We start from the raw sequence: 21419 nt of genomic DNA on the forward strand, positions 1-21419 counted from the left end.
GTTCCTCCGATTCGTCAAAGCCTTTTCCAGGAGTGGGGCGCGGAGAATGGATTAGAGGAGAAAGAAATCAAATCAACTCGAAATGAAATAAAATAAGATTAATTAATTAATTAATTAAACGTTCTCTCTAGGCGTGCCCGCCCGCTCCGCCCCCAGCGTGGCGAATGTGCGGCGGGTGAGGTGGGCGCGGCGGACGTCGGAGCAGCCCGGAGTGGAGTGGAGCGGTGCGGCCATGGCTCTGCTGCGGGGTGAGGGCCGGTCAGCCCGCCCCACCTAGGGGCGGTCGGGGTTGGGGGTCTGACTCTTCTTCTGAGGGGGGAGCGGGGCCCGGTCTGGTTCTATGGGGAGGGAGGGGGTGTGTGTGTGTGTGTGTGTGTGTGTGTGTGTGTGTGTGTGTGTGTGTGTGTGGCGCGGCTGTCCCGACTGTTGTACCGGGGGTAGTGGGGGGTGCCTCCAACATGGAGCCTCTGGAGCCCCTTTTGGTCCCCTCCCCTGTTCCCCCCCCGCACTTCCCGTGGTGATTTTCCTTCCCGTTGTGTCAGCATAAACAGCTGGAAATAGAGGCGACCCTCAAAAAACACAGCTGGAAACGGTGCGGGTAGCAGTCCTCTCTTTTTTGAGCTCCATTTTACTCAACGGAATAGGCTGTGTTTGACTTCCTGTGGCGTTTAAGGCAGTTGCGGTACAAACTCACCTCTAGCAAAGGGTGAGAATGTGTGTCCCGTGTTAACGGGCAGTGAGTAAAAGTCATTAGAAGTGACGCTTATAGTGGCAGCGACTGCCGGGTTCTTTAGTTCCATCCACCTCTTGCTTGTGTTTGTTAGCATGAACAGTGCGGGATAAACTCAGAGTGTCAGCAGTTCCTCAAAGTGCTTTCTGCTCTACCTTGGGCCTCTTAAAATTAGATAAACACGCCCTTTAATGCTTGATTTGTTTAGAAGTAACATTGAACTGTATTGAAATGGGGCTTTTTGTCTATTTAATGGTGCCTTGCTACTTGACAGACTGCACTTAAATAATGACATACCTGTAAGTTGTGGTTTGAGGTTTCAGTCCCAGCAGCCTGTCAGGTCAGCGCAGCAGTAATTCTGTATTGCTTTACTGAGCTGTAGCAGCTTTGCTCGTAATACTTGCTTGATGTTGCTTTTCTGTGCCTGTTTCATGATCTTACCTCTTGCCACAGTATTTTTCAGAAGCTGTTTTTGCTCCTTAACTTTTGGGAGCAACTGATTGTTTTTTAGGTCTTTGGAATAAGACTTGACAAGTATTTTCATACCAAGTGCATTTGAGAAATGTTGGAGGGTTGGAGAATGTTGCAGGCCTATAACAGCAGATCACCATTTGGCAGCAAAGCAGATTTAAAAGGTGTCTTGAATTGTTTGGTAAGGATTCAGACTGTCCTTTGCTTTCTTGCCCCAACATTTACAGATTCCTGTGCATTTTGTAATATTCTGCTCTCATCCAATGTTTGTCACCTTGGAAAACTGCAGATGTTGCAAGTCTTTCTGTGGTAATGCAGGACAGTACTAATTAATGGAGACTTAAGAGCTGGGCACAGAACTGATCCGAATGAAAACTAGCCCCTCATTTTCCACCATCTCTGGGTTAGTCTTCAGGTGTCTTGGTTCTGTGATCTGCTTTGGTTTATGTGTTGGCTCTGTAGTGCTGTTGAGAAGTGGGCAGCAGTGAGTAACCTCGATGAAAGACTTTGTTATCGTGAAAGGATGGTGTAAGAGCAAAGTTCCATCCTTGCCCCCATACTGTTTGTAAGGCAACAGTGTTGTGTGTGTGATTCAGCAAATAATGTGGATTACCAGCAACCTGGCCAAAAGGGAGGAAATCAAGTTCATTTAGCTTGACCAGTTCCCTGAGCTGATATACCGCAAACCTGTGTAATGAGCTTGGATGGCACAATTTTGGGGGACTGAGGGAGGGATGTGGAAGGATGATTGTCAAAAGTCTGCTTTGTCACAAGGAAGATAAATTTAGAAATGTGAGATAACCCTTAAAAGAGCAAAGGGTCTTTATTTTACCAATGTTATTAACATTTAACGAAGACTCAAACTTAACAATCCATAAATTATTGTTAATACAAGACATCTTGGATAGTTAACTGAAAACTATTAGTATAAATTTACATCTTTCACCTTATTACTTGGGAGAGTCCAGGGGCTAATTCTACATGACTGTGTTGATCACAGTGGTTTTCCATAGACAGAAACCAGTTAAAGCATCCTCACCCTTGTTAAAAAATCTTGTAGGGGCTCACACTTTGTCTCTGTTAGTAGTTTTCTTCAGGGTTTTTTGTTGTTTGTTTTTAGTATGTGCAACCAAAGTAAAACATGCTCAGTCAATGGATTAAGAATTGTTTGGGATTAAATTAAATTACTTGCTCTCAGTTGCATGATGATAAATTATGAGTGAAAACTGACAATTGATGTAGCGTACACCATGTGGACGAGGAGTCAGTTCTGAGCATTCCTTGCAAGCCTGGGTACAGAACCTTCCCTGCAATACCAGTTTTGTTACTTTTCAGACCTCTGAATATGCAGAGGCCTCTGCAATGACTGTGGTGTTCCCTCTGTGTTTAAAAAACCTGAAGAGTGGGCTGTTTGGAGGTGTAGTATCTATTTATTCCTTTGAGGAAATGAATTTTGCTTCTCTCAGGTTTTGAATAGTTACCCTGTCAGCACTGCATTTTAAGGGAGCAGCAGTAGTGTCTTTAGCAAAGATTTCTTTCTAAGTTCTTTGGGGTATCCCAGAAAGAAGCCCCTGGGCAGCATCAGGGTGTGAGGGTGACACACTAGTTTTGCTGTCTATGTGTCTTTGAAAGCGACATTTCATGTTCATCCCTATCCTTGAAGCTTCATTACTTGCTTAGTCCACTTCGGGGTACTTCCCAGATGATCTTAAGTGTAGTACTTATTCCATGTTTTAGATCCTGACATTGTGTTCAAGCCCTTGTCAGTGGGACAAGCTTGACCTTCACCAGTTTGGAAAGTCCTTTTCTAGAAATGCTGCCTGGGCTCCAGATATGTGAGAAGCAGAGCACTCTGTCACTGACAAAACAGGCAAAGAATGTGGATCCTGCAGCCTCTAACAGCCTGAAAACAGTGTTCATGAGTAGCTTAATGAACATTTTCATTTGCCTTCATTCTTTCATCAATATGTATCTTTCCAGCGTTACTTAAAATAACTCGTGGCAGCTGTAGAAAAGGGAGGTGTGAGCTCTGTTGTTCAACTGGGGGAAAGTTCACAGGCTGCCTCCTGCTTGTTGGTGCACATGAAAGCAGAGACACGCAGTCAGTAATATTTGGTTTGGTTCAGAGACATCTTTTCCCAAGCCAAAATTCACATAGACTGCTTCTGGCCAATGCCTCAGTACACAGGTGCTTGCATGTGCTCTCCTATCTGTTGAAAGGGAGGGGATTCTTCCCTTCTGTCTGCAGTCCTAAGTCCAGCTCTGGGGCAGCAACACAAGAGGGATGTGGAGCTCTCGGAGCGAGTCCAGAGGCCACGGGGATAGGTGGATTTAGATGAGCTCGTAGGCAGAAGCTCTCCCTATGAGAGTGCTGAGGCGCTGGCACAGGGTGCTCAGAGAAGCTGTGCCTGCCCCATCCCTGGCAGTGTTCAAGGCCTGGTTGGACACAGGGGCTTGGAGCAAGCTGCTCTAGTGGAAGGTGTCCCTGCCTGAGGCAGGGGCTGGAGCTGGAAGAGCCTTAGGGTCCCTTCCAACATGAAATCATTCTAGGATTCTATGAAAACTCTGAAATTCTTCTCTGAAACTGGAAGGCTGATTCTAATACAGTTTAGATGGCCTGTATAATTCTGGAAATAGCACAAAGTTTTTGAGTAGAGAAGGTTTTTCCTCCTAAGTTAAAGGAGTCAAAGTTAAAATGCATATAAAAAGTTTGGGTTTTTTTTCTTTTCTTTCTGAAAACTGTTTCAGGGTATAAGCCTGATTTTTCTAGGATAGGGGAATGGCCTCCTTATTTTTCAAAAGACCTGTTCCTCACCTGACTATTTCAGGGGTGCCCACTGTGGGATTCCATGGATGTTACTTTCATCCTTTCAGTATGCTAGCGCTGATGTCTGATGTGGTGCGGCAGCCTCCTTTGTTCAGCGGTATCCAAACTGTGTTGTTCTTTCTGAAAACTCTTTGTGTAAAGGAGGTATTTCTAGAATCTTCCCAGCTTTCCTTTCTGACCATTAATTCTACATACCTCCCCTGTCTAAAGTATTGCTATATCCTATACCTTATCTTGAACTGTGTACATTCACATTGCCTATATTTATGAAGTTGCTTGTGAATGTAGGATGTCGAGGCTGACTTGGTGAGGTTTTGTTTGTTAGCTTCTGCACATCTGGATAATTCTTGCTTGTCTTGCAGGTGTGTTCATTGTTGCAGCAAAGAGAACTCCTTTTGGGACTTATGGAGGTTTGCTGAAGGACTTCACAGCCACTGACCTAACAGAACATGCTGCTCGAGCTGCACTGGCTGCTGGCAAGGTCTCTCCCGAGATCATCGACAGTGTTGTTGTAGGCAGTGTTATGCAGGTTGGTAGCATGGAAAATCTGCTGGTTGGTGACGACTTCAGTTGTCTCCTTCAGTATGGTCCTATAGATAGTTACCTCTGTTTTGCAGCCAAAAATAAACCAAAGGGTTGGAAATGAAGTGACACTTATAGTGTAGTATTTCCTATTCATGTTTAAGGGACATACCCCACATGATTTGTGATATTATTGGGAGCAAGTCTTAGCTTTCTTTTTTAGTATGAAAGGTAGTTTAAACTAGGACAAGCTTATCTTCTAAAAAATGTGCAGTCTTCAAATGGTTAATTGGCAATCCCTGGTACATTTCTGCTATTTTATTGACGAGCTCTGCAACTCAGCTCTGTGACTGTGTGACAGTAACTGTGTAACAGTGATTTTTCACTGGATTTAAAATCTCCTGTCTTTCTTGAGACTGTAATTTATGAGTCCATTTCCCTTGAATTTTCTATAGATATTTTTTTTTTTACTCAATATGAGCTTATTTTGAGCTGAAAGCATACATGCCTTGATTGGCAGAGGCATCTAGACAATCATGTCTTTTCCAAAGAGCTTGTGGTGCAGATGCTGTTGTATGCAGGGCATCAGCATTGCAAAACTGCAGTTATCCATATATCTAGGTGAGAGTCTTTGTTTTAGGCAGGACAGCAAAGAGCATTTTTGGTTTGTTTTTTATTCTGACTTCACCTTTGTTAAGGGTAGCACTCTTTATTTTGCACTGTTTGAAGGGTGCAGAAGAAACAAAATCCTGAGAACTTTCATGATAACAAGCATGCAGTACTCCTTCTTAAGGATTTTCATCCTAAAGAGTAGCTTTTGATTATTCTGTCTCCTATAGCTACCATCTCAGCTTCTTTTATTCAACTTTTTAGATTTTGTAAGAACTGTTTGGGGCCAAGAAAAATGATATTGCTGCATCCAAATCTCTTGTAATGCTTTCATGTGAAAAAAATACAGTTTTCCTAATAAAATGTCTTTTCATGTTGAAATTTTTTTCCTTTGCATCATACTCCCCCATCCCAGTAGATTTTCTTTTTTTAGTCCTGTATTGCTTTTAAGTATTATTTGATGAAGTTTAAATATTTATGAATCTGTGAACATTTTAAACTCCCCTTCTTCAGCAGAAGTGGCTCGATTAATTTTTATATTTTTTTTTTCTGAACTTGTATTGGCACATAGCATTAGGCACAGATTTTTTTTTGTATTTATAAAGCCTATTAACCTAGGACATGATCCCCAAGAGCATGTGTTCTCTCTGGAAAAAGATCCATTGCAAACCTATAGCAGTACTGTTAGAATTTTTTTATGCTGTACCTGTGCTCATCATCATCTGCTGACTCAGTAGCTGTAATACAGTAACCTAATTGTTTTTGTTTCATGTTGGAGCCTGGTTTATTAAAGGAGTGGGTTCTGAAGTGTTCTGTTTGCAGTATTTTGCTTTTGAAATAGAAATGTGGTAGAACTGTCTTTGAAAAGCTTCAGAGGAACAAGATTTCATGTTAGATCAGGCCAGTGTCCAGTTAGAGCGCAGTTGCGAAATTTCTCCAAGTGGACATGAAGCAGCAATGTCATCTCTGCATTTTCCACACTGGCTGGTTTTTGGCACCCTTCCCCCTCTTAGTCTGGGCAATTTTAATTTACCTTAAAATAATTTTTCCTTGCCAGGCAGGCTCTGCTCTTAAGTCTGTTGTGTGTATGCTGTTTTAAAAATAAGGGATAAGTGAAAACATAAGACTCTGAAACTGCTGACTTCAGTATCAACATCTGAAGGCCCATTTTTGGCCTGATATCTCACTTTTGCAACACAGTTTCTTTAAAAAGCATGTTAAGACATTGGCCCTTTTTGATCATATAGGATGATGTCTTTTTGATTAGCAGGATTTCTGCTGTACACTGTTGTGTTTTTTAATGTTCTGACTTTTTGTCAGGACTTTTACTCCAAAGAAATTAGAGTGTAACAAAACCTGTTTGTTCTGTCCACAGAGCTCCGCAGATGCAATTTATATTGCAAGGCATGTTGGTCTGCGTGTGGGGGTTCCTGTCCCAGTTCCAGCCCTCACTGTCAACAGACTTTGTGGCTCTGGTTTCCAATCCATTGCCAATGGATGTCAGGTATAAAGCTCTGTATTTCTGCATTAGTTGTAACCTTTATCAGTTTGTTACATCAGACAGTTAATGAGAGAAGAGGCTTGCGTAGAAATGTGGACTTTGTGCTTGGGATGAGTAATTACTATTATCCCATAACCCAGACAGGTTGCCCAGAGAACCTGTGGCTGCCCCATCCCTGGCAGAATTAAAGATCAGGTTGGATGAGAATTGGAGCAACCTGGTCTTGTGAAAGGTGTCCGTGCCCATGGCAGGATGATTGAAACTAGATGATCTTAATGGTGCTTTCCAACCCAAACCATAATATTATATGATTCTATGATTTTTGGCTACCACTATTAGAAAATTCCTATTGCCCTGCATGGTCCTGTGGAAGAGTTCAGCCTCTGCAGATTCTTTGTGGCTGGATTTAAAGATCATCATTACAGCTATTTTGAGTTTAACATAAGGAATGCAGCTGGTGTTAGCCAGTGAAATAGTGTTCAGCTGTGTAGTAGTTGCATTCTGTGATCCTGTTTGTACAAATTGGAATTACTGGCCATCAGAACCACAACAGGAGGCTTTCACCCTTTGATCATTGTACGGAATCTCACCTACTAGCTATGTTAGGAGCATACTGTGTTTTTTGTGTGTTTTTGTTCAAAGATCCAAAACATCTGATGGGTTAGGTAATTTGTAGAGTCGCTTCTTCTAAAACAGAAGAAAATCAACTTCTCTTTGAATGGCTGGCCAAGACCACTGAGTACTGAGCAGGATGATATAGTGGTATGGTGATTTTTATTTCATTTATTCATACAGACCAGTGGTCTGTGACACTAGCAGTGGTCTAGACTTTACAAAATTAAAGGGTATTTTGTAGCTTTTTGAGCAGCCACAGAGTTGGCTTTTGTTTGGGTGGTGGTTTTTTGTTGTTGATTTTTTTTTTTTTTTTATTTCTGAAAGTTCCCAATGGCTAGAGAATCATTTTAGGTCTGATCCTCTCCAGGAAAATATGTGAAAGACAATGTAAACTTAAGGTTACATGTTTACAATAATATCCACTTGACTGTTTTTGATAGTGCTTTCTGCAAAGGCTATGTATGTGTTGGTCTTCACTGAAAAAGGTCTATTGGAGAATTTGACCACTTACATTGGAAGTGTGGTTGTGAGGTCTTTTCCAAAGATGGCATTTCATCAGTGCACCTAATGCTTTTGTATTTCCCTGGCACAGAACAAAGCTATAGCTTCTGTTCTGAGCTGCTCAAACATGCACAAAGTTTTTAGTAACTATAGGAAGCATCTTGGAAGAATCTCATTTGTATGACTACAAAGCAATCACGCTGATTACTAAGTAGTTATCTGAAATGCTTATGAAGATCACTTCATCTGCTTCCATTCCAGTACACAAACCACCTTAACTGCCCACCTGACTGAACCGATTTTAAAGAAGCATAATTTTTGGGTGGACTTACGGTGTGTTTAGTAATTGGGACTTTTAGGTTGTGTTGAATTAATGTGTTTTAGGGGGTTATTTTGGCAGCTTGCATGTCTAATGTTTTATAAAATGATGTCCCTTATTTTTTAGGTTTGTAAGGTCTGGTTTCAGGCTTCATGGTTTAATTTGTGTTCCTTTTGAGAAGATTGGGAGTGCAAAAAGAAAGAGCTCAACCATCTGTGAACCGATCCACACAAGCATGCAGATGCTTAATGGCTTTGTTCCTCCATCCTGTCATTTGTGTGCACCCATATTCTCTTCCTTCATCATTGGTATAATCATTCCTTACTGAAAGGAGGAAGAAAGAGCATGTCAGGAAAGAGACAGACCCTAATCTTAATAGAAGGGTGAACCCTTCATAAATGTACATGTGACAAAGCTTGAATGCATTCTCTGTTTGTGGCTCTGTAGGCAGTGAGGTCTTTTTCTAAAACATTTCTTACTGTCTTACAAAACCAGTCCTAGATCTGTTTTGTTTTTCTGTTAACAGGAAATTTGCCTTAATGAATCAGAAGTTGTTCTATGTGGTGGAGCTGAAAATATGAGCCAAGCACCGTACGCAGTTCGAAACATTCGATTTGGAACTAGATTGGGAGCAGACCTCAAGGTCTAGTACCTTTTTTTTTTTCACCTGTTGGTTTGTTTGTTTTGTTGTGTTTTTTTTTTCTCTGAACAAAGTCATGTTTACAGAGCAACATAAAGTATCAGGCTTGTCGATACTATATCCTTGCAAATTAAAGTACTTGAGATTAGATCCAGATTTAGTTCTTCAAGGCATGAATCAAGTATTCAGACATTATCATAACAGTAGGTTGAGGCAATTTTGTTAGGCATGCCAATTTTCCAGCTTTCCCAAGCCCATGTTTGAATTCCTGTCCCATGTTAAATGTATCAATAAACTCTTCGACACAAAACTTACTTCACTTGGTACATCCCATCGAGTTACTGTATAGAGCATAAAACCTTGTCAAAGGCTGTTAAGTAGAGGCATACGGTTTAGGTAAAGCTCGTAACGCTAGCAGTGGGTGGATAAACTGGTAAAGAACATGTGTATCTCCAAGTTTTAATCATCTCTCAATTTTTAAAGGGGAAACTTGATTTTAAATACATTGATAGATAACTTATTTTTGCATTTTCTTCTGAAGACAAAAATCCTTAGTGAATACTGTGGGAAATTTGCAGCTGGATCCAGCTCTCCTCTGATATTTTCGATTTACTCAGTGGGTTGTAACCAACATCAAAATGCTGAATTAGGGTATTTTAGTCTTTCAGTCCTTAGGGGTTTTTTGCTATATTTCTGTTATGAAGGTTGAGAATCTGAAATACCAACTCTGTTCAGTGAGTCTTGTGTGGCACTGTGACTAAGTCTCAGATCCTACAAAGAAAACCTTCACAAGGTTGCTGATGTACTGAGTCTCCTTAGGTGCCACTGGGTTCTTATCATGAAGATAATTGACTTACACAGTTGCAGGTGAATGAGTGATTGATCTTGCAGAACTTTGCTGGTCACGGATAGATGGCAAAACCTGTCTGGACTGACTGGGCTTGCCTTTGTCAGGTTAAGTGAAGTTAAACTTGGGTGTTTCCTCACCGGAGAGGTTTTCCCTACAGGAATCTTTGGGTCCCAGTAAGGTGATTTTGCCTGATAGCAGAGAAAGACCTGAAGAATCAGTAGGCTGCTGTGCCTTTTCATAGTTCCTCATCTTTCCCTTTTGGTAACCAGAAAGACAGGCATGTGTTCTCATAGGTCTCTAATAAATAATTCATGCAGCAGTAAAATACACTGAAATGCTAAGACTTGTAGGCTTTTCTCAGATCTCTCAAGGCCACATGTGAGTAGAAAGAACCGTGCTAGAGCACAATGTCTATTAACTGAAATAGCACACAAGAACCTGCAGACTGTTTGGACTATTTTCTAATTTAAATAAAGTATCCACAGGTAACCTGAGTTAATTTTACAAAGAGGCGTTCATTTTCAAGAGGCTACTGAATAATTAGAAACTGTCGATAATAAATGTTAATACTGCTGTGCTTTATAATTTTCTTACGTTCTGCGCAGCTGGAAGACACACTGTGGGCAGCTCTAACAGATACACATGTTAAAATACCTATGGCAATTACAGCTGAAAATCTGGCTGCAAAGTACAACATCACGCGAGAAGACTGTGACCGATATGCTTTCAAAACGCAACAGAGATGCAAAGCTGGTTAGTAAATTTAGGAATTGAAGTGTTTATATGATACTAGTTTCAAATCTAGAGGTTTTAGAGTCAATTAAAAGTATTTTTAATTTTTTTTGTAGCTTATGCATCTTGGTGTAATTTGTCTTCTGATTTTCAGATGATATTCAAGCCCTCTGATCTAAATCCTTTTACTTTCTTTTGCAAACCTTGAACAGTTAGAGCAGATGGAATCTGAAGAGGGGATACTTGTTCGGGACCTGTTTAAAAACTGTTCTCTAGGTGGTTTCATGGCCAAAGCCATAATTTAGAGTCATTTGGTTCCTGTAAATTTGATTAATAATGTAAGGAGGATGGTAGACCAAAAGCCAGTAGAATGTGTAGTGATCGTACTGGGACCTCAAAATGCATTGCAACCTGAAGGTGAACCTAAGAAGGAAAGACTTTGGTATACTTTTAGATTCTAATGATGCTGCTTTTTAACAGCTGCTAGTCTCAAAGGAAGATTTTAAATTTTTACGGCGTGTGCAGCAGTGCCTTTTGTAACTTTTCTTAGTCATACGTTGCATTTCCTGTTCATCTTGTTAGCTAAATCCTGCCATTCCTCCAGCTTTTGCTACAAACTCTGCCCCTGAAGGGGGCTTTTGCTTCTTTCTTGTTTTCAAGGATTCTGCCTTGCTGTTTTCATGTCTGCTTGTTATGACTAGTTAATCTTATTCCACACTAAAGAGAGAGTCTTGTGGTTAATCAGGAAAGAAAAAGATTATGTAGAACTAACTGTGAGAAGTTCAGAAGCTAAACAACATTAGACATGGCAATTTCACTGTCATAGTTCTAAATCCCTTAGAGTTGCATTTGTGGAATGATTTGAAGAGGCTGGCAGTCTTGGTTTAGTTTTGGGAGGTAGGAATTGTTTTGCTTTTAAATCTGTGTGTTCGTATCAACCGTGTGAATATGAAAAGTGGTGTTTTGATGCCTGAATATTGGCCCCTAGTGTCGTCTTAGGTGATGTGGCCCTCTTGTGGGCATTTTAGGTAGCTACAATGTCTTAAATTATTTCAGGTTGCTTAGGCAGCTGAATTCCATTCTAAGATTATGACTTGAGTTGAGATACTGTGGGGGTGCCCCTTGGACAGGATTTTAATTGATATACAATAGCTTATGCTGGTTGTCAACAGAGAAGATGTGGCTTAGGATTTTTTCCCCATTCCTCTCTGAGTGGGACTTACAGCTTCTTGCCTTCTGGTGAATGACAGAGCTGTAGAATAAAGCAACAATAAAGGGGAATGTGTATAAAAAAAATCTAGGTATTAAAACAGAGGAAGGAAGAAGAGTTCACTTATTGAAAGCTGAAATATAACTTCAATATTTGAGACTTCCTTTGGAGAATTTTGAGAATGTATTTTTAGAGTTTTTGCCCAGTTTCTAAAAGAAAAACCTGAACAAGCAATAAAGCACCAACCAGCCTATTTAAGCAAAATAAAGCATAAACAGTACTGTCCCTGAACTCTTGGTTAAAATAGAGCAAAAGTTGTGTGCGTATGAAAATAGGATTATTGGTCATGCTGTGCAATCAGCTTGATATTTATATCAGACTCCTTTTATTTTCCTTTTTGTGGTTGCAGCTCATGATGCTGGTTACTTTAATGCTGAGATGGCACCAATTGAAGTGAAAACCAAAAAGGGGAAAGAAAGTATGCAAAAGGACGAGCATCCCAAACCCCAGACCACTCTGGAACAATTGGCAAAACTCCCAACTGTCTTTAAAAAGGATGGAACAGTCACTGCTGGGAATGCTTCAGTGAGTACGTCAAAGCCTTGGGTTGTGAAAGTGTCACCTTTAAGGTTCTCCAAATTTAGTGTCACTGTATTTATGTCTCAGTGAGCCGCCTTTGGCTATCAGTGGTGTCTCGTGACAAAAATGATTTCTAATTCTGCAATGGAATGCCTCTGCTTGAATGCTTCAGCCCCAAGATGGCAGGTGATCCTTCAGTCTGCTCCTGTGTCCTAAAATTTGGTTCTTTGGATTGCTGTGTTCTTTTAGTGGGGCATGGACACTTCCTCATCAGGCTTGAGTTACACAGCTGGTACCTGCGGTGGCTGTGTACAGGCACCTTCTTTTCTTTGTACTTTTTTTGGTGGCAGTGATTACTGAATATTTGTTTTACAAATTATGCATTATGTTAGGTGGGTCTGTTGCTGATGATCATCTTTGTACCACAATTAGTATCCTCTAGTCCAAACCACATTTTGTTCTTATGCAGAGTAGACTGGGTGCTTAGCAACATGTTATTACAGACTGTTCCTCTTACAGTCATTATCTTAACCAAGTGATTAATGATCTTTAGGCCAGAAGGACCACTGTGATCATATAATCTGATTTCCTGCCTAAAATAGATCATAGCCACTGTGTCTGTAAAGCATCTTTTATAATTTCTAATACATGTATTATACAATATTAACACTGTTCTTGCCAGTCAACAGAACAATGGTTCCAACATAAGGGAGACTTTAAGTGGCAAAAATGTATTTTACTTTTCTAAAACACTGAAATTAATTAAACATCTCTATTTAACTTTTTATCACAGTCCACAGAATAGATTGTGGTTTGTTGTTTTGAATAAACAATAATACAATTGTCTGCTAAATGTTGATACTGGTGACTTGGACACAAGTTTTTTCTGAGGGGTATACTTAGTGTAGTGGACTTTTTGTTTGTTTTTTGGTTTGTTGTTTTTTTTTCCTCCACTAAGAATGCTTTTCTCTCTTGTTGCAAGGGGGTATGTGATGGGGCTGGTGCAGTCATCATTGCCAGTGAATCGGCGCTTAAAAAACACAGTCTTACTCCTCTGGCAAGAATAGTAGCATATCACTCATCTGGCTGTGATCCTTCCATAATGGGCATTGGTAAGTTGCAATAAAGCACATTATTTTATAGGATCAAGCAGCACTAAAATATTCTTGTATTGGGCATTCTGTGGAAAGAAAGAGAGACTGCAGTGTGCTCAGTCTGGAGGCTCTGAAGATGCTCATGTAGTTTACTGACTGTCCATTCCTCTGCATCACTCCACCCCTCTTACTCAGAGGGAGTGACTTACTCCTCAATTTGGCTGGAAGGGTATGTGCACTGCCTGACTTACAGCATTAACACTGAACTATAGTCTCCCAGGCACCCTTTTTTTCCTCCTTTTTTCCTCTCTCTGTTACTCAAAAAAAAAGATATTTCCTTAATGTTTTTTAAAACCCATTTCCTCCTGAAATTCACTTTAGTTTCCCAGTTTTGAAGCTTTAAATCCCATTATTTAAATAGGCTACTATGAGTTGCCTTTTCCACCTCTTACTGAAGGAGTATTGGTTGAAAAGTGCACACTTTTCAGCAGTTACTTAGTTGCTCAACCTAAGGTGGGATTCCAGGATACACATCTGTTCAGATATTATTTTGGCAAACCAAATCTTTTTTTCAGTCACGTATTTTACGCTCCTTAATCAAGTAGCTGTTAACACAAACCCTCAAAGCCAGTCCAGACATACCAGGATTTTCCCTTCTGTTTAGTTTGTAGACAGTGTTGTATCCTGGCATCTTTTCCTTTCTGACATCCTGTTCAGAGAAGTCATTGTTGGCTGGTTCCATGTGTCAGTAGAAATGCAAATGAAGCATTGTCAGATTTGTTTTCTCGATCAGACTATCCAACTAACACAACCTTCAAAGCAAATGTAGAGGGAGGATTTCTTTCGCTAGACTTCATGCTGTCATTGTGCTTTCTAAACTAGCCCATTCTTTCAAAGTCAGGCAACTCTTTTAGCTTGTTTAAAAACTTCATAAATCATATGGAGAAGCATTTAGTATCCCAGCTTCTTAACGCCAGAGCTTGTCCCCAGCATCTCAAAAAGACCAGAGGAGATTCATCGACATGACAGCAACAGATCTGAGAACAGGAGCTCAGTCTAAGCAACTGCTCTTTCACATACTGATAGTGATGAGGAGTCCTGCTTCACAATGTCTAGTGAGAGAATTCATTGTTTTTAAAGAAAAGAGAAAAAGAGAGAGAGGGAAAAATGTCTGCTTGGCTGTCATTAATGGTCTTTGTATTGTACACATGAGACCCACCCGTTACTCTCACGGGTAACTGGCATACTAAAATCTGTAATGAGATGCATTTAGTTCAGTATTAAGCAGCCTGAGGCTTTCTGATAATTCACTGAGCTTTGAACTGGGCCCCTACTTTTAATTTTTCTGTCTTTTCTGTCATTTACTTATTTTTATGGTTTTTATTCTTTGAACTGTGAGTTTTCATCACCAGTTTTTGATACTGAGATAGAATTTAGGCTTGTTAATGTTCTAGGATTGGGGTTTTTTGTCTAATAACCAAAATGGCCATCTAAGATCTCAGTATCTTTGTCGTACAAGCACATATCTAATTAACCCTTTCAAATTCTCTTTGAGTGTCTCTTTCCTTAGGTAGCTGAGAGATTCATCTCCTCTAGTGGATTATGCTAGGTCATAGGTGTCAGCTTTCTTATTGAAACAGTTTTATGGCCAAATTCTGTAATATTCCCAGAAAAAATCTTAACTGTCTTCAGTAGCTGAGACCTGGGTCCAAGTGAGCATTTTATTCTTGGGGACTTTTACTAGAAGATTTTCAGATAAATAATATTAAGAAAATCAAACAACAATACCCATAACTAAGCACATGACCAGCAAACTCCAGAACACCCTGCCTTTTTCTTTTTTGTATACCTGGAGGCTGCAAGTTGTGAAGAAAGAGTAAGCTGAGCCAAGAGTACAGGGAAAGAGAAAACCTCAAAACTGCCATGAAGTTGTTCTGTTTGGCTGGGGACTGTCAGTTCTCTTGACTTGAAAGCTATGTCTGTGTTTACCAGCTGTGCAGCAGTAGTGACACTCCTGACTTTCCCTGGCAGTGTGTGGAGAAGGCTGCCAAATAGTTTTGAGATTTAGGAGTTCTGTTACTACCTAATAAAGCAGGTGAGTGGCATATCCAGAATTCATTGGCTGCAGAGAAGCTCATGGGAGGAAATCTGATGAGGCTTTTATGAAACTATCCTATGTATGTCATGTTTATAAGCTTTTATTTAGTTAATTTTTCATTTAAGTAACTGCGCATACAATTTCAAACTAGGCCCTGTACCTGCAATTACTGAGGTTCTGAAGAAAGCAGGATTGACCCTGAAGGACATGGATTTAGTAGAGGTAAGGAGTTTTAATATGAACAGTAAGGTTACTCCTGATCTTTTTAGCAGAAACATTCCATTCATACGTGTAGCCCGCCATCACAAAGTAGGTGTTTCTTCATGTCTGGAGCCTGCCTGACCTCTTTCCATCTAGTTTCTACAACAGTTGCGCAGTTGTTAAAATAAAAAACATAAAAAAAAAAAAACAACCTTAGGCATGTGGATGTGGAAATGGCATGATAGAATTCCATGGAAAAAATCCTCATGTGACATGAAGTTTTACTCTGCTGGCTGGATTGTTAATGTTTAAGGTTAGTCACACTTCTCCATTTGTGACCAAGGCCATTTTTAATCAGAGCAGAGGATTCTTTATGAGCACACTGCATCAGAATACAACATGCCTTTCTTTTTTTTTAAATGCACTGCATACGAACTTTGTATCACATGTGCCAGGAGGTTTTGAATTTACATTGGCTTGGCCTGACAATTCGTATGTTGTCTGAGTATGCTTTTATATGTTTAATATTTTTCTCTGTCAAAATGACCTGGACAATAAATGAGGTGCACTTCATCTTGTGTGCACACATACTACTGAAGGCTTGTGTGGCAAGTCAGACATGAACAGTTTGTATTGTTCCTCTGGTGTTTTAGGTGAATGAGGCATTTGCACCGCAATACCTAGCTGTTGAAAAGGTTTTGGGCCTTGACCCTGAAAAAACCAATGTCAATGGAGGTGCCATTGCGATAGGTCATCCTTTGGGAGCATCAGGCTCACGGATCACAGCTCATCTGGTTCATGAGTTGAGGTATGTACATAGCCGATAGCTTCTGGTAGTGAATGCAGTGCTGATGTGTTTACCCATGCAAAAGATTTTCGGCGTGGATGCTGTGTGACTAAAATCTTCCAGTTGACTGGATTAGAACTCTACTAACTGAAGTACACTTTGTTACCTTTGTGCACTAGTCCAGGTCCTGCAGCTTGCCTCGTATTCCATTCTGGTCTCATTGCAGGGTTTTTGCTTCTTCTACATCTGATCCAACCCCACAGTAGGCAGTGGGAAGCTTTCCTTTTTTAAAATGGCCTTTGAACAAAGTCTGTTCTTTCTTAACAGGGTGCATTTAAAAGGCTTTGTCATCACTTTCTTTCTCCTTTAGTCCACTATCAGAAATTTTGACTCTTTTTGGCTTGCTTGAAATGCTTAACACCATTTAATCTGAATTTTCCTGGTTTCTCCCCCACCCCAGGGCAGAGATCACTCTTATCTTTTTGCTTGTACTTGCAACATTAATGCTCAACCACAAAGCTTCAGTTAATTTGTACCTTGCAGAAAACTGTTTCTTGGAGTATTGCTGCAGAAAACTTAGCTTTAAAATACTACCTTGGCAATAAAATCCTGTCTTATTTACGCCACTCATATTACGTGTTGAAACCACAAGTGTCCTGTAATGTTATTCTTTCTGTTTCTAAGAACAATATAACATACAATCTTTCAAATGGCTAAAGATTGACATGTAACTCCTTTTTCTACAGAAATATTTCAACATCAGTTGAGGCTTAATGGTATTTTTCTAGAAGAACAGCGACATACACTCTAAAATGTCATCTTTAGTGGTACCAAGTTGATGGCTAGTTTCATAAAATCAGGACAACAACTACTGTGGTTTTATAAATGTAAATCAATCTCACTGTTTTTACAGGCGTCGTGGTGGGAAATACGCAGTTGGGTCCGCTTGCATTGGCGGTGGACAAGGTATTGCTATTATCATTGAGAACACAGCCTGAGAGATTCTGGAGACTGCAGTGTTGCCTGAATTACTAATTCCCAGAGAAACTACTGCCTTTTGTGACAACAGAGCATCACTGCCTGCCTTCACTTTGTGCCATTCCTGCAAGGTAAAGGAATAGCTGAGAAGTCTGAATTCTGAACAAAAGGATTCATTACTGTCTTTCTAACTAAAGGAAGTGTAATAATTTCACACTGATGAAGTATTTTCTAAAACCCTCTTTTCAATCAAAATTAATGTATTTCTGTAGGCGAAATTATTGTTTTCATTTCCTGAGGAAATTGTCTGTCAAACTTTCACCAAACCTGCCTTAAAATAGTCAGTGTAGCTTTTTAAGCAAGTTTTGCTTAAACTCTTCTTATTTCAGTTGCTGCTGCTGTCTGGCACGTGTGCCTCTTTTATCATCAGGAAATGTTAAAATTTAATTGGAGACCTGAAGTATATACTGATTGTAGATTGATGGCTATAACCTGTACCCTGCTGGTTTACAAGGGCAAATAAATGAGCAAAAGCTGAAATTTCCTTTGTGCCCCTCAAAAGAACAATAAACACAAGAGGAAAAAAAAAAAGGGCTTGGTGTTCATGTGTTTGTTTATTTTAAAAGTGAATCGCTGTGGGAATTGTTACTTTTGGTAAGTCAGTGCTTGTTTTTGGAGAGACTGCTTCTCCTGCCTGAGGAATAACTGGTGTTGGCTAGGTAGTTTCTAGAGAATTCTTAACAAATCTGCCAGCCTTCCAAGTTGTGTTGTGTCTGCATACATCCAGCAACTCATTTCTTAACTTCTTCTGATAGTACCATCTGTTATCTCCTGGGTCACTCTAAGGTGGGGCTGTGCTTAGCTAATCCGAGAAGTGCACATCAGAGCAAGTTATCTTGTCTCTCACAGGCAGTGGAGTTCAACTTACGAATCATTTGATGTGATGTACTTGAGGTGTGAATGAAATGAGATGGCCATTGACTGTGCTCTAGGCTCAATTCACTGTCAAGAGCAGCTTGCAGCTTGCTCTGATGTAGATGTCTGTGTTAGATGCTCACAGTTAATTGGACAGATCTCATGTCAGAAGCAGCATGCACTTCTGCATGGCCTGTATTGTGCTTCATAAACTAAAATAGTAGCAAAAAGTTCAGCCTTTACTCTTTCTCATCCTCTGTTTGCTGTCAAAATATTGCTTGTATACAACTCCTTCTTGCTACTCCTCTGGCATGAGCTGTGGTGATTGTGAGCAACAGCAGGTTATTCAAAACCTGACTGCCTAGCCTAGCAAGAAATTCAGGTCAAGGCAAGTGTTGTTAACAACTGGTAGAATACAGTTGAAGCATGCTCATCACTGTTGCTGGGGTTTTTTATGGATTCAGTGTCTTTAATGACTAGAAATACTTAGCACTGTTTATATGAATTAAAAAAACCACCTGCCGTAAGCCAGCAAACCAGGTGTTCATCTAATACAGTACCCATTTTCCTGTCTGCTGTACGTAGTTAGGGTGACAGGGGTTTCACTGCTCAAGATACAGTTGCCACATGGATCTTATAAAGCAGGATATTTTCTGTTCTTAGTTCCATAATAACTAATTCCCTCTTCTGTCTTGTCTGTGGGTAATTATCAAACTCTTATTTACAGAGTACTGGCCACAGTTTTTTCAAGATCTTGTACGTGTGCAATAACCGTTCTTTGAGAGCTCATCACTATTTATGTACAGTGAAGGATAATCCCCTTCATGTACTTTACTTAATGTTTTGTGTCCCTCTTTTATCAGTTTCTTGAGATCCGTGTGTAATTCTAGCTGAGAGAGGTGAATTTGGTCATCCTGAATAATTATGTATTCTCTGCAAAATGCATTATGATGTCCATCTCATTTTCCAGATAACTTATGAATGTGTTATCAGGACAGATGATTGTACATCCTGCTAGCAACCATTCTTTGCTGTGTGAGCCAGCTGTTTCTCATATAATTCCATTTTTATCCTGTTCATTTCCTGCAAGAGCCTCTGATGAGGGGCTTTGTCACACTAATGTGAAACAGCAAAATCCTTTCCCCTAAGGTTACTGGGACTTAATGTATTGAACTTCTAATACGTGCAACTTCTTCCACAACTTCCGGGTTTTAAAGTTCAGTGTCTGTATTTTCAGGGGCAGGAGGGGAAAATGTTCTTGTTTTGGGAGTAAATTTCTTTCTTTTCACCTGTTCTCGAGTTGCAGTGCCTGGTGTTCTAATTAGGGTGAGTTATGTATGCATTATCTAAATATGTGCTTCTGTTTGCTGTTGTCCATTTGAAACGTGTCTTGCATTGTGAGGCTGCTGCCAAAAGGGCTATTTTGTGTCAGTTAAACCCTTGAATAGTTGAGACCCATGCAATTATTCTTTGTGGACTAGAAGTCATCAAGTGAGTTGCCAGTGACTTTGTTCCACCTTTGAAAGTTGCATGGATACTCTGCGGTTTGGGGGAATATGCTGTATTCCACTTTGAAGTTCCTGAATTAGCTTTAGAGTGTGATGTTGCCAGAAGTGCAAAACCAGGTTCTGTGCTGGATCATGGACAAACACAGTTTGCTGTGCTTCAGAATATTGGCTTTTTCTTACCAAGTTACTACTAAAGATGAGCACAAGCAATGGCATTTGATTCCTTAGCCAATATTCCACAATATATAGGGTTGCTGAGCATTGAGGATTTAGTTTGGTCTGAGCCTGTCTTTACTAGCAAGTCCAGTCATTTATGACAGACTAACAGCAGTATTATCTGATCCTTGTACATCATTATAGAGTATGTTACCCGGTTTCTCAAATATGACAAGGGTAGAACCGTTTCTGCCTTTGGGAGATGAAGGCATCTCTGCTGACAGCAATCAGGATTAGGGGAATTTAATCCTGTCCTGGAAGGAGCAGATTAAATTCGTCCCTCTAAAACCTAACAGAGAAGAAATGTGTTAGATTTCAGAGGGGTAGTGACATACATTGATTGTACCAATTGCGTGCTTCTTTTTTCATTTTAGGCTCAATTTAGGATTCTTAGGTTTTTCTACTTTTGTATGAGTAGTCTCTGTTATACAGTATAATGAAATTGTTTAGTTTTTCTTTCTAGAAATGTGTGAGAAAAGAAAGCATTTGTGGGCAGTATTCATTGCCTGCATAAAGCTGTGCAGTATTTACTCCTAAGTGTAGATGATGCTTTCTACCACAGGGTGGTGCGTTTTAAACACCCTGCGAGCCTCACTGTAGTCAAAGGCGTTTGTTCTCTCGATGGCAGCACAGCTTTTCTTTTGAGTGCAGGCTAGGTTATCCTTGAAACAGAATCACCTGAAATTCCGTGTCCAATTTCTCCTTTTGGGGTTTTAAACAGGGAGGTGCTGCAATACCAACATATCTTTGCTACTGTACACCACAGTCTTTGGTGTTGCTTGATGTCAAGTGGATTAGAAACATTTGTTTTGCAGAGTGGGGTCCAACTGCTATTGGGTTCAACAAGGTGATGACAGGAGTATTATATCTGGCAGAAGATGAAGAGAATACATTATATGGTTCTTTCATCCAGAAAAAAGCTATTAAATCTATGCAACTGTAAATGAGAGACAGAGAATGTAGAGAGATCCAGTGGAGATAGACTTGCCTGTTGCACTGCTTTCTGGACTAAGCGCAAGCAGCTCTGTTACGCTGCTAGTGGAACTCAGATAATTAAGATGGGGTGTTGCACAGCATTCTATAAAAAAAAGTTAGATCTTGAAGCTTCTAAAGTGCACGATTTCAGGGAAGTCTCACCTCATTGTGAGTATGTCTAATAAACTCTTCCTCAATCTGTAAATCCAGACATTTTCCATCTGTTGTGATGCTGTTAAGCCAGGCAGGGCTCTGTCTCGCCTCCACCTCAAAAAGTCTGTGTCATCCGACTGGGGCAGCTGGATGCAGCACAGGGATGCTGGGGGGTTGGGGATCAGAGAAGAAGTTAATCCTTCTGGGATTTCACAAACTAAGGGTTTAATAACAGGGGGTGCAGTTTCTCCTGTGGCTATGAGGGCTACAAGTGACTACAGGGAACTAGCGCTAGTGATATGTTTTCTGATTTAGGTACATTTACATAAAAACTAGTAGATTGCACCATGAGTTAGGTCTAAATTACGCGTATGATTGTTGGTTTTAG

The 21419-nt window shown here is 40.2% G+C and overlaps 1 protein-coding gene across 1 annotated transcript; it reads left to right on the forward strand.

Annotated features, from left to right (window-relative positions):
• The first annotated feature begins 50 nt into the window (after window positions 1–50).
• Window positions 51–17808, forward strand: ACAA2 (acetyl-CoA acyltransferase 2). The gene is made up of 10 exons (XM_061450478.1): window positions 51–248; window positions 4391–4557; window positions 6535–6663; window positions 8622–8738; window positions 10191–10338; window positions 11937–12112; window positions 13089–13218; window positions 15450–15520; window positions 16153–16307; window positions 17200–17808. Exons 1-10 carry the CDS (start codon window positions 233–235, stop codon window positions 17282–17284), a joined length of 1194 nt encoding a protein of 397 aa, XP_061306462.1. The 5' UTR covers window positions 51–232; the 3' UTR covers window positions 17285–17808.
• The last annotated feature ends 3611 nt before the right edge of the window (window positions 17809–21419 follow it).

Source organism: Pezoporus flaviventris, unplaced genomic scaffold (assembly GCF_033815535.1).
Source record: "Pezoporus flaviventris isolate CSIRO_AGI_PZ_B2104156 unplaced genomic scaffold, CSIRO_AGI_Pfla_v1 ptg000010l, whole genome shotgun sequence".
Classification (NCBI taxonomy): Eukaryota; Metazoa; Chordata; class Aves; order Psittaciformes; family Psittacidae; genus Pezoporus; species Pezoporus flaviventris.

Excerpts from the sequence above, each read along its gene's own strand:
- ACAA2 (XM_061450478.1), top strand. Across the intron at positions 13,219-15,449 it reads TCCTTCCATAATGGGCATTG|GCCCTGTACCTGCAATTACT; the intron begins GTAAGTTGCAAT and ends ATTTCAAACTAG. Across the intron at positions 15,521-16,152 it reads AGGACATGGATTTAGTAGAG|GTGAATGAGGCATTTGCACC; the intron begins GTAAGGAGTTTT and ends CTGGTGTTTTAG.